The sequence below is a fragment of the Cryptotermes secundus genome, unplaced genomic scaffold, assembly GCF_002891405.2.
Source record: "Cryptotermes secundus unplaced genomic scaffold, Csec_1.0 scaffold681, whole genome shotgun sequence".
NCBI lineage: Eukaryota > Metazoa > Arthropoda > Insecta > Blattodea > Kalotermitidae > Cryptotermes > Cryptotermes secundus.
Genome location: NW_019737395.1, coordinates 56,381 through 69,686, shown reverse-complemented (window position 1 = coordinate 69,686; position 13,306 = coordinate 56,381). Strand labels below are relative to the sequence as shown.

Genomic DNA, 13,306 nt, shown 5'->3' with positions numbered 1-13,306 from the left:
TGAAGAATGTGGTGGCCATTTCCATAGGTCCCTTTGGACTGATTCACCATGCACATAAAAATAGATCTTACCACTGCTATGGCTAAATAAAATTGAAGGCACAAGTTGATGGTAACAGTCTTCTGTTACTTCTTTTGGCTTATTTTGGACTTCACCCATCGTCCGGTATATAAAAAAGACAAAAAACCACAACGTTTCGGAGACTGGATCTGTCTCCGTCTTCAGGCGTATAGGAAAGGTTTAACCTACTCAGTTGGGCCCCTTAGAAAGAGCTAGCCTCAATCACTGGACGTCCAGTGATTGAGGCTAGCTCTTTCTAAGGGGCCCAACTGAGTAGGTTAAACCTTTCCTATACGCCTGAAGACGGAGACAGATCCAGTCTCCGAAACGTTGTGGTTTTTTGTCTTTTTTATATACCGGACGATGGGTGAAGTCCAAAATAAGCCAAAAGAAGTAACAGAAGACTGTTACCATCAACTTGTGCCTTCAATTTTATTTAGCCATAGCAGTGGTAAGATCTATTTTTATGTGCATGGTGAATCAGTCCAAAGGGACCTATGGAAATGGCCACCACATTCTTCAGACCTAACATACCACTGGATTTTTTCCTGTGGGGTCACTTGAAGTATGTGGTATGGTGATAAATTTCCACGAAGAATTTCTGCACCCCAGGACAGTATCTTTGCCATGTTCACAGCCATTACAACATTGAGATTGTGAAGTGTGACAGTTGTTTCTGTATCAGTATATTGAAACAGAATGGTTTTATTTACTCTTCCTGTTTCATTTTATACCCGTCTCTCTTTCACTACTGCATTCCCACACCCTGGAAACATGCCACAATGTCACAGTGATGTCATAGCCTTTTAGTACTGATATGTAAAGATTCTAGTGCTGTAACAGCTTGTTCTCAGCACTTGAGGTTGGAAGCAAGTAATTTTCAGCAGTTTTTCCACCTTTACATTATTCTGCATTTTGCCAAATAACTGAGATCTCCTATGGCCTGGACCTTATGGGACACTGTATATTAGATAGAGCACCAGATGAACAAGAAGGTAATTGAAATGTTAAAGAGTTGCAGATCAATTTCACTTCATTACTTACACAAAATTATAAGGTATACAGAAATTCCTCATTCAACGTCATGGATACATTCTTGTAAACCAAAACATTATGTTAAATGAAATTAAGTAGATATATTTTTTTCAACTGGAAACTTAAGAGATAAGTAGGTTACATTCTTCATCCTTTCTTCACCTCCATTATACACATTACAACGTAGCCAATATGAACATTGTTGTAAATACTTGTATATGCTTGTCTATGAATACATGCATTTATAAACTACAATTATGTTCATTTGACATTTAGTATAGTATGTATATTTTATATTGCCTAGCGTCAGCAATATTAAATGTTTATTTGGGCAGAAGTTTTCCTTTTGTTATTATATCCAGACCAGCTCCTATCTGATGGTTAGTGGATAACTTGAGAAGGGTAGAGTGTAGAGTGGCTGGAATATGAAGCTGACCAGTCACCTCCATGATAGTGCCAAGGTTAAGAAAGTATTAAGGCACTGTGGAGTTCTCCACTCCTCTACACATCTTCTTAGCACACTGCTTAACTAACTGAACACAGAGAAAACATATTTATCTTTATTTATTAGAAAACAGTTATCTAAGAAACAGTGATGTCCTCCATATCTTTGTGGATTAGGTATCTTTCTGCCTGTACAAGCCTGAAAACCCTCCTTCAGGCATATCTGTCTTCTCTCAACTCTTCAGCTTATAAGATTTACAAATCCATGCTCTCATAGGCCATCTGTCTTAACCCATTCTATCAGCATGTTTTTTCAGTCCCTTCCTATATGTAGTAATTTCTTCAACTATGTATATTATCAACTATAAGTTTCTTCTATTTGTTCAGTATTTATTTTTCTTTTTAATCATGTGCATTGAGCTCTCAAGTTCCTTCTGTTCACATTTTGATTTCAGAGTGCACAAGAGAAATATGAGCTTCAACAGCAAGGTGATGAATTGGATGCAAAAATAAGGAGAACTGAAAAAGAAATTCAAGCTATGGAAAATACGCTGAAGGTTATAAATTCAACAAATGAGAAATATAAAAGGAGCTTGTCAACTGTAGATGAAGATAGTAAGAGTGTAATGTAGTTTGTATCAAATTATGTTTCAAGTAGAAATTAAAAATGTCCGAGTAAGAAAGCTTACTAAATCATGCCTTTCTCATAAATAAGAAAGGGGAATATCTGAGACTTTTAATGTTATTATCATAGAGCTTCTGTAGTAATCATTTTGTTTAAATGAAACATAAAATTATGCATATGTACAGTATTTCTGAACCTAATGTTATATTTTAGCGTCCTGTTGCACTGATTTAAGTCCATGATTTATTTAATCCGTCTTGCAGTGCATACACTCATTTTTCTCCTTCTCTCCCTCGCACTACATGTTTCGGCATAATAATGCCATCTTCAGGTGCTTACTTATCCACGTCAAACCAGTTCATTGCATGCCATGTTCACACATTAAAATAACCAAAATATGTATCCATCATATACATTGTCCAACGTTAAAAATATTAAAATTGTTCAGGATACCACATCGCTACGTCGCCCCTCACTACGTCAGTCACGCCCATTCTCCTTTGTTGGAGCACTCCTTCACTATCTTGTGTGTTGTGGTTTTGTTGTGTCGTGCTCCTGCGACTGCGTGTGTTATACCATTGGGCTTCCTGGGTATGTGTTATTTTAGTTATTTTAATGTGTGAACATGGCATGCAATGAACTGGTTTGACGTGGATAAGTAAGCACCTGAAGATGGCATTATTATGCCGAAACATGTAGTGCGAGGGAGAGAAGGAGAAAAATGAGTGTATGCACTGCAAGACGGATTAAATAAATCATGGATTTCTGAACCTTTTCCATTGAACATAACCCTTGGTTTGATAGTGACATTTCTTGTATTCCTTTCTATTTGGGACCTAATTTTGAGGCATAACTAACACAAAGAAATTTTTCATTTGAAATAGAATTTTATTTGTTCCATACATGGAAAGAGTTGAACAAAAATTTTTCCAAGACTATTTTTTTTGGGGGGGGCGCCTTTCAGTCTGTGTCTGATAGTGTATGAAATGTATGTTCTGCACTCCCAGTGCAGAAGCACTGGTATAATGGTGGTGGGGGGGAGGAGTTATCTCTGCAGCAGGCTGTGGAGACCCATAGGGTTGTGAGATGTCGAGGCTCTCACGTTTTGTCCACAGTCAGCTCACAGATGGTGGTGAGGTCATCAGTCTTACATGCTGGCTGCCCTTTAACCCCAGGAAGATTGTTGGTACTCATTTCTGTTAGAGGCTGAGTCACCTCCAGGGCCATAGCACAGCTGGAAGAATTAGGCTAATTGAAAAATCAAATGACCTCATCAGGAATCGAATCTACAACCTTCTGGCTTGTAGTATAGTGCCTCAACCAACTATGCTACTGTGTGCCACCAGTATAATAGCTGACTAGTTAAGCAGTATTACCTGGAAGAGCACAATCTTCTAGATTTTCATTGTATGTACTTTAATAGAAGCCCACTGATGTGTTGGAGTAATATATCATCTCCAGCTTCAGTGGCTCAAGATGGAAGTGATATGTTCCACTGAAATTATGGCAGTCTTATATCAAACTATATGGGATTGCAACCAAGAAGATAATACTCTCCATAGTCACTGCTGTAGGATCCCCAAATCAAAAATAATATTACCTTGTTCTGCAAACAGTGTCTGGTCTCAAGCCAGTAGTGAACATGTATAATAATGGAACACTGAGCAAGCAAATGTCCCTGAATTCTATGATTCCCTTTCAGAGTTTTAGACAATAGGCAAGAGTTAACACTTGTCACCACAGCATGGCACGTCCTCAGGTTGTGGACGGAGGAGGGTAGCTGCAAATATATTGAATAAGCAATCGCGAACAGCTAACAATGGGTGGTCCTCTGGGGGAGTTTGGGCATGGGGCCAACAACTCACCCCCATAAAGAATAAGCTTGTTATGAAAGATCACAAGAAGCCTCAGACCTGGACAGATTCTTTGAATGAACAACCTATGCAAAAGAAAATGGATATGAGATTTTGTACCTGGAATGTTAGAAGTATGTGTAGGGCAGGTTCACTCAGAGCAGTTGCAGAAGAAATCTCAGATATGTTAGATTCAGTGGAAGTACAGGAGGTCAGATGGGAATGAGGTGGTACCAAACCAGCAGGCAAATATACATTTCTGTATGGAAGGGGAAATGAGAATCATGAATTAGGTACAGGTTTTTTCGTATATAAGATAATCACATCAGCAGTTAAGAGGGTAGAGTTTGTTAGTGATAGAATGTCATACATAATACTAAGAGATCACTGGTGCAATATCATCATTCTGAATGTTCAGAGGACAAAATTGATGATATAAAGGACAGGTTCTACAAAGAACTAAAACATGTATTTGATAAATTCTGTTAAATACCATATGAAAATTTTGTTAGGAGATTTCAGTTCCAAAAGGGTAGGGAAGACATTTTCAAACCAACAATTGGAAATGAGAGTTTACACAAAATTAATAATGATAATGGAGTTAGAATAGTAAACTTTGCCACATGCAAAGATTTGTCAAAAGTACAATGTTCCCATATTGTAACATTCATAAATTTACTTTGATATCTCCTAATGGAAAGTTGCACAACCAAATTTACCATACTTTGATAGACAGGAAATGGCATTCAAGTATACTTGATGTCTGTTTGTTCAGGGCAGCAGATTGTGATAACCCTATCTGATGGTGGCAAAAGTTAGGTAGAGACTGGCAGTGAGTAAACAAACAATGCACAGAGTTCATATGGGGAGATTCAAGCTCAAGAGATTAAATGAGGTAGAGAGTAAAGAGCAGTATCGTGTTAAAATCTCTGATAGGTTAGCAGCTTTGGAAAACTTAAGACACTTAGGTGGAAATTAATAGATCCTGGAAAACCATTAGAGAGAATATAAAAATTTCTGCCAAGGAGAGTGTAGGTTATTATGAATTGAAGAAGCATAAGCCATGGTTCTATGAAAGATGCTCAAAATTATTAGACCAAAGGAAACAAACCAAATTGCAGTGGTTGCAGGATCCAAATGAAATAAATGGAGATAATCTGACCCATATAAAACATGAAATCAGCAGACATTTCAGGAATAAAAAGAGGGAATTTCTGAAAGACAAAATTGATGAGCTTGCAGCGAATAGTAAGAACAAGAACATTAGAGATTGGCATAGAAGAATAAATGACTTTAAGAGGGGTTACCAACCTAGAAGTAACTAAGTGAAGGATGAGAATGGTGATCTTGCAGATTCCCACAATATTTTGAATAGGTGGAAGAGCTACTTCTCTTAGTTACTGAATGTACATAGGGTCAGTGATGTTAGACAGATAGAAATACATACAGCTGAGCCGTTAGTACCTGATCCTAGCCCTTTTGAGGTTGAAATTTGTATTGCAAAGTTGAAAAGTTATAAATTAGCAGGTAGTGATCAAATTTCAGCAGAACTGATTCAAGCAGGAGGTGAAATATTATATTCTAAGATCCATAAGCTAATTAATTCTATTTGGAATAAGGAAAAAATGTCTGATCAGTGGAAGGAGTATATTATTGTACCATTTCACAAGAAGGGTTATAAAAGAGACTGTAGTAATTATCATGGGATATCACTGCTATCAACTTCAAACAGAATTTTATCCAATATTCTTCTCTGAGTCCATACATAGATGAAATTATTGGGGACCATCAGTGTGGGTTTTGACATAACAGATCAACTACTGATCAGATCTTTTGCTTTCATCAGATACTGGAGAAAAAATGGGAGTGCAATGAGACAGTGCATAGGCTATTCTTAGACTTCAAGAAAGCCTATGATTCAGTTAGGAGGAAGTATTGTGCGGTATTCTCATAGAGTTTAGGGTACCCATAAAACTAGTTGGGCTTGTGGGATTTTTGCCTTTGTTGTTCCTCATTACTCCGATGACAACCCACTTCTTCAGAACAGTTTGTTGGTCCTGAAAAGGACCGTGGTTGCTGAGATGTTTGATTGGTGAGGTAGCGCGGCACGCATCAGTAGGGAGAGAGGTTAGTTGCAGTGATTTGACTGGCCACGGCGTGGCCGTTGCTGGAGGTTGCTTGATCGCCGTGTGGCAGGTGAGTTGAAGTTGCGTGGTCGCGCAGCACGGTCGCAGGAGTGATGAGGCAGTGGCTACGCCAGATGCCCAGTGGGTCAGACAGGGACATGACCACCAGCGAGTCCAGGCAAGGTGCCCCAGTGCGTCGGGTGTGAGAGCCAGAGGGCCAAGGCAGTCATGCCTGGCGCAGCCTGCCGATGCCTCCGAAGACCGAGCGCTGGCGACGTAGTCTGCTGGCTGATGTTGCTTGAGTGTGGCTTGATCGTAGACTGAAGTCAGACTGATGCTGCCGGTTTGCGGCTGCTCCTTTTTATACACTGCTCGGTGGGCAGAGTGAAACTTGAAATTGAGGAGGAAGAATTTGCAGGGCGCTGATTGGCTAGCGCGCGTGATGGTGTAGATGCGGGGCTAGCAGCAAGCGCAGTATAAATGCGAACGTTTGGAGCAATTTGATTGGTTAGCGCGCGTGATGGTGAAAAGTGATGTGAAGAGTGTGCGTTGCAGAAAATGCGTGATAATGTGGGATGTTCCCACAGGCTAATTAAAATGTTTTTAAACAAAACATACATTAAAGTCTGTACAAGTAAACATTTGTCTGATAATTTGCCTATCCAGAATGGTCTAAAACAGGGAGATGCTTTGTCTCCACTGCTTTTCAACTTTGTTTCAGAATATGCCATTAGGAAGGTCCAAGAAAACCAGGTGGGACTGCAATTAAATGGGGTATATCAGCTGTTGGTCTATGCTGTTAATGTGAATCTACTGGGTGATAATATAGATACCACAAATAAAAACACACAAACTTTAATTGGCACTAGGAAGGAGGTTGGTCTAGAAGTAAACACAGAGAACACTAAGTAACTCTTGCTGTCTCATCACCAGAATGCAGGGCAAAATCAAGACATAAAGATATGTAACATATTTTGAAAATATGGCACAGTTCAGATATTTGGGAACTGTAACCAATGAAAACCTGATTCAGGAGGATATTAAAAGGAGATTGAATTCTAGTAATGATTGCTACCATTCAGTAGTGAACCATTTGTCTTCTTGTCTGCTGTCTAAAAACATAAAAATTGGAATATACAAAACTATAATTTTGTCTATGGTTCTGTATGGGTGTGAATTCGTGTTTTCATGGTAGTGAAGAAGATGGAGGCAGTATGTTCCTCTAACACACCATACCCACCTACCAGAATACACAGTATCTTAACCCACAAGAACACAATATGAATCTTTTGACTTCCTGTATTTATCATCATTATTATTCTTATGTTATTTTACAGGTGATGAGTATAAAAAGAAAGAGGAGTTGGAATCTCTTTATTATGTTGCTGTCAATACATGGAGACAACAGACATCACAGCTGAATGAACTCAGCAGTCAGACTGAGGTAACTCAGAAACTCAAGTGATTCTGAGTAAAGAAGGTCCTGTGTGCAGGGGTCCAATTTGGAAAGTTCAACGAAACATGACAGTTTGAGAGTAAGATAATGATATACTAGAAATGAAAAAGGTTTTCAATACAGATGTCACAATAACTTCGATATAAAACTAAATAAATGTTATTTAGTGAAGAAACATGGTACAGAAACTGTTCAAAGTGTCTGCCTTCAACAGGAATACATATTTGAACACTGTGTTGCCAACTGAATTAGTAATATGTTATGATTAGTTGAGCATTCAAGAAGTCACCAAATGCTTTGAACAGATTTTAACATACTTCATTATTTAATGATACTGTTAGTTTATATTGAACTTATTGTGAAATTTGTCATTAAAAACCCTTATTTCTGGTATGACCCTAATGTACTTTCAAACTGCCATGACTATTTAAATTTTCTACATTAAATCCATGTTAGCAGACTTTTTTTTTTTTTACTTTAAATCTCTTGATTAATGTACTCACAAAATGTGGTGAAATATGTTAATTCCTTTTATCCTTGGGATGCTGTGCCAAACTATAAAGTTCAATATTTGTGTCAGCAGTTTTCAGTTTTTTGGCATTGTTTTCAGATACTGGAACAAGCTTTAAAGGATATATTCATAACAGAAGGTAATCTCCGTGCTGTATGGCAAAACAAAGATCAAGATTCAAGTGACTTGGAGAAGGATTTGCAAGAACAAATTTCTAAACTTCAACGTGCAGAAAAACAGCTACACAAAGCTCTAAGAGAATTAAGAGGAGTGAGCCAGACAAAGCCCATGGCACTGGAGAAGGTCAGTTTAGTTTTTTACATCTTAAAATTCCTTTGTCTTAACAGCACAATAAATGTCTGCCTACATATATAATAAGATTTCTGACATTTAATAAAAGCTCTGAAATTATGCAACCCTGGGTCACCATAGCAATGAACTCCCAAGTGTTAACAAGTTCCGTGAATGCAAGTTATGTAGTAGGTCACGAACAAGGAAGCAGTCATTTACTTCTAATAAGGAGTGGCTTTCTCCAGAGTCTGATGGCCTGTAAGAAATGGGATTCCTGTATTAATATTTTCAGTTTAGCATTGATTTCTTTTTTAATTTACTAGTGGGGGGTGGAGTCCAGCTGGGTCCATTCAGCACAACAGCCACTGATTGGCCTATAGTACCTGCCCTAGGTGATTATTTATGATGATGGAAAATTTGGTAGAATGAAGATTGACAGGGGAAACCGAAGTACTCGGAGGAAACCCACCCCAGCACCACTTTGTCCACCACAAATCCCACTTGACCAAACCCGGGATCGAACCCAGGCCGCCATGGTGGTAAGCCAGCGACTAACTGCTTGAGCTATTAGCATTGATATCAATGGCTGTATTTGTGTAAGCTCTATTCATACATGTCTCCTGTTAATTTCAAGCGTATTCAGCAACAAAATAATACAATTGTTTGTGTTATATATATGCCTAATATTATTAGTCTCCTTGATAGTAGACTACTAGGAAATAAATGGCAATATATTAGATATGACTTGAAATTCCTCTAGGAAATGTGTCTTTGCAGTAGGCTTATATAGAATAGGGTTTACACTTATTTTAATTTGTGCATCAGCACTGTTAAGAACTTCATCACTCATATGATGAACATCACTGCTTCCTGAATACAGAACTGCTTAATTAATCCCATGTGTAGAATCAATTACAGGTATAGTCTTTCCTGACATTTTCTTCATTAATGATGCAATGCCCATAAGTTCTTGAATAGCATACATGATATACAAATGAAGTTGTAGCTTAAATATACATGAATTTATTATGACAAACCTCTAAACTTCACTATTTATTCTAAATAATTCCCTTATAAATTGTATTTGTGTTTCTTTCAATAAAGAATATTTTTCCATGGAATCAGATTGGATTCCTGCATTAATATTTTCACTTTATCTTAGATTTCAGCAGGCTGTTATCTAGTATACTTTTTTAGTCAGGAGAGAAACAGCCTAAAAATTAGAGACCTGGGGTTTGATTCCCAGTAGGAGAAGTTCTCTTCTCCATGATGGACAGACAGGTCATGGGGCCTACTTTTCTGCCTAGCCAATGAATACTGGAAGCAAAGCAGCCAGTTTCTGATTTTGGTCATTCATCTCCAGCCTGCACCTTTACCTACCCTCCCCTGAACACCTTCATGGCATACTCATTACATACAGGGGCAACCTTGATAATTTATTCTTATAATTTGAAACATAAATAAGGCTCAGTGCATTCACTTGATCTATTTGTAGTCCTATGTCTCCAAATAATTTATTTTCATAATTTCATGCAGAAAGGAAAGCTCAGGCACTAACTATGTCTCTTTCTAATCATACTTGGTGAAGAGTGCAAGTTGTGACGCTCCTAATTATGCAGTACTTGAATGTTAAAGTAGGTGCTGTGCATGATTACATTTTAAACAGTCAAAGAATAAGGTGTTCTGGTGAATCCCTTCTGGATTTGCAGAAAGATATCGAGGTGCGTGAGTTGCAAGAACAGAACCAAAGTGCTCTTCAGCAGTTGGCTGAATTTGTAGCTCGTCACATAGAGGCAGGGCCAGTAGTGACACGCTATCTGGAGGAGAAGTGTCTGGTTCTTCCCATGTCTCATAGTCCTGGAGGATCTCTCAGCTGTATTTCATCACGAGATTTTCTCAGACACTCACCTGTAAAGAGATCACCATCACTGAGCAAACATGCACTTCCAGGACCAGGTATAAGATTTTTAACTTTTAAATATTGGATGGTTTTCTTTTTTTAAGAAAATAATAATTCCATCAAATGCAAGCAGTTTAATATAAGAATACCTCCACTGTGACCCTACAAGTCGTCAGAGGCGACAAAAAGGGATGTTTCAAATCTGAGACAGTAAAATATTGGTTGTGAGTACCAAGGGACTTGGACCTGAGGTAGACTGTGCTGGCAAGGGGCAGCAGCATGTACAAATGACAGACCCATCCTCTTGTCAGAGAGGACACCCGACAAAAAGCAAGACCGTAACTGTCAAACAGAAATAAATATTTGGTCATGAGCCCCAGATGGGGCTCAACACCAAGACTTACTGACTGACTGAGCATCATTCGCAGTTTGACTTTGACTTGACTTTGACTTGAAGCTAGCAGTATTTGAGAGTACAAGGATGAGAGTGGAGCATGTCCTAGTGAATTGTGGAGATTAACAATGGCACTGTAATTGATTGTAATTGTGAAGAAGTGTTCATTAAACCCAGTTATCAAATTTAGAATGCACAATTATCAGTCATGCTAACCCCTCCTACGTGAAAATATAGAAGAGGTGGTTATCACAAAATTCCTTGGCTTACAAACTGATATCATTTAAACTGGAGAAACCTAATTGATCAGTTGGTTCCAAAGCTAAGTGGGGCATGTTATGCAGTTAGATCTATGTTGCTTATCAGAAATACTGACACTCTCAAACAATTTATTTTACTTACTTTCACTCTTTAACAAAATATGCAATAATTTATCTGACACCAGAAAGGTATTTACATTGCAAAACAACATTATCGGAATTATGATGGGTGTCAAAAATCCCATAATTCCTTTAGAGATCTATTTAAGAGACTAGAAATCTTAACTCTTCCATATGAATATATATTTTCATTAATAAACTTCATTATGAATAACTAAGAACATTTTCAGGCCAATACAGATGTACACAGTGTTAACACAAGTCACAAGCACTATCTTCATAAACCAACTGCTAACTTCTCATTCTTTCAGAAAAGAACATATTATGCTGGGATCAAAATTTTCATTAACCTACCATCTGACCTCTAAAGTCTTATGAATGAAAAAGCACACAGCACATGGTTTGGCATGAAATCATCAAGCTAGCACTTGAAAGCTTCTGGTAGTGGACCTGTATCGGAAAATTATGTCAGAAGTCATCCAACAGATGATAGGAGAAGGTTAAATAATCAGAATGGTAAATTTACCTCAAGACAGTGGATCCGAATTGTGGAGTAATTCTGAGCCACAAGTTAGGCTTGCTATTAGTACCATTTTATTGAAATAAGTTTATTTTGCCCACATTGCCATTGCAGCTAAGTTGAAAGAGAAACCAACACTCCAGTCCCACCATGGTATACGGTATGTTTATGTAAATGACAATTTCTTAAAAATACTTCCAGGTTCACCATCATCTATTCAGTTGTGTGCCACTTGTTCTTCCCAAGATTTGGCCAGTAATCATGAATCATCTAGATCCAGTAAGAGCTCAACTTCTGCTAGCGTCATAACACTGGATGCAGCTCTCTTGGATGGTGATTGTCTTTAACATGTTGAATGACCTAGGAGAATGATTTCCTTACTGTGTTACTCACGGAATTCTAATGTTCTCTGAAAACTACTTTTCTTTACTGTTACTGGTCTACATATACTCTAGTGTATGTAAAAATGCCTGTTCTTCACTTGTGATGTGGTTGCATTCCTTCTCAGTGTCACAATATGTAGCATCTCAAACATTAAAGAAGAAATAACACTCAAGTTGAAAAATTCTTGGATATAACATTGTGTAGTCCAGTACAAGTTCATCAGTGTTTCTGAGGAACACACTGCCTCTATCTTCGGGGTATAATCATAAGGCAAGCAAGTTGCCAGCAACAAACAAAACAAAAACATAGTCCTGTTCATAGTCACCACTGTGAGAACCTTAAACCCAGCATAAGAAATTAAAGTTTATTCATGTAACTAGGGAAAGAAAAGATTAGAAGTAATTATTTAAAGCACATCCAAGAAACTCTACAGCAATACATACACATTAATTTAATAACTATGGCTGGCATATATGTATATTGATAAGAGTAAGCAGTAAAATTTGTAATATCTTGTCTTTGGAGACAATAAAAGTGAGTTCTAAGGAATAAAGAAAGTAAATTAGTGATAGGAACCTGGAATGTTAAGACTTTACTGAAATCTAGGAAAATGTCAGATGTAAAGGAAGAGCTGAGGGATTTAGGAATTTATAACTGGATAACTCGCACACGGGAGTAGTTCGAAGGAAATTGTTGAGCAGGCCAAAGCATTCAAGAAGTGAAGCTGTCAAGCCTTATGAAGAAGAAGAAGAAGAAGAAGAAGAAGAAGAAGGAGGAGGAGGAGGAGGAGGAGGCTATGGACTTTACAGTTGGGCTTCAATTCCCTCCAGGGATAGAAATTTTCTCGTGTCATCACATCCAAACTGGCTCTAGAGCTCACCTGGCCTTGAATCCGTTGGGTACTAAGAGTTCTTTCCTTTGGGGTAAGTGGCCAAGACATGAATCTGACTGCTCATCTCCATCTACTGCTGTTGTTAATATTGAATGAGCTATAGCTCCTTTCTTCTATATATCTCCATGGTGTAGTGAATAATGAAACACCAGATAATCTTTCACCATGCTCAGAATGTGCTTGAATTGAATCATGGGTTCAGTTATCCATTCCCTTGACACACAGTACCTTACATGCAGTTGTAACAACCTCTTATATAGTCTTTACATTTCACTGACAGTACTAAAACTGTGCTAAAATCTGCTCAGGTGATCATATGTGTCAATTTTGGGTTCAAAACCAACGTTTCAAAGATCTCTTCTGTCTCCTTCATCAGGATTGACTCAGATTCTGATAGTAAAGATGAAGGATACCTTTGAAGCATTGGTTTATTTT

The 13,306-nt window shown here is 38.0% G+C and overlaps 1 protein-coding gene across 3 annotated transcripts in view; it reads left to right on the top strand.

The window, feature by feature from the left end:
• The window catches only part of LOC111870355 (coiled-coil domain-containing protein 39), a 37,257-nt gene that overhangs the window by 23,656 nt on the left and 295 nt on the right, over nt 1-13,306 (top strand). The window contains exons 12-16 of one of the 3 annotated variants that reach the window (XR_004513647.1): nt 1,995-2,154; nt 7,481-7,587; nt 8,210-8,413; nt 10,111-10,357; nt 11,797-12,902. Coding sequence is in view for 2 of the 3 variants with exons in the window: in XM_023862568.2 (XP_023718336.1) it covers nt 1,995-2,154; nt 7,481-7,587; nt 8,210-8,413; nt 10,111-10,357; nt 11,797-11,928 (850 nt within the window). In the remaining variant the exon portion in view is untranslated. The remainder of the gene's footprint in view (nt 1-1,994; nt 2,155-7,480; nt 7,588-8,209; nt 8,414-10,110; nt 10,358-11,796; nt 12,903-13,306) is intronic. The other 2 variants (XM_023862568.2, XM_033753806.1) reach the window with 2 other exon arrangements.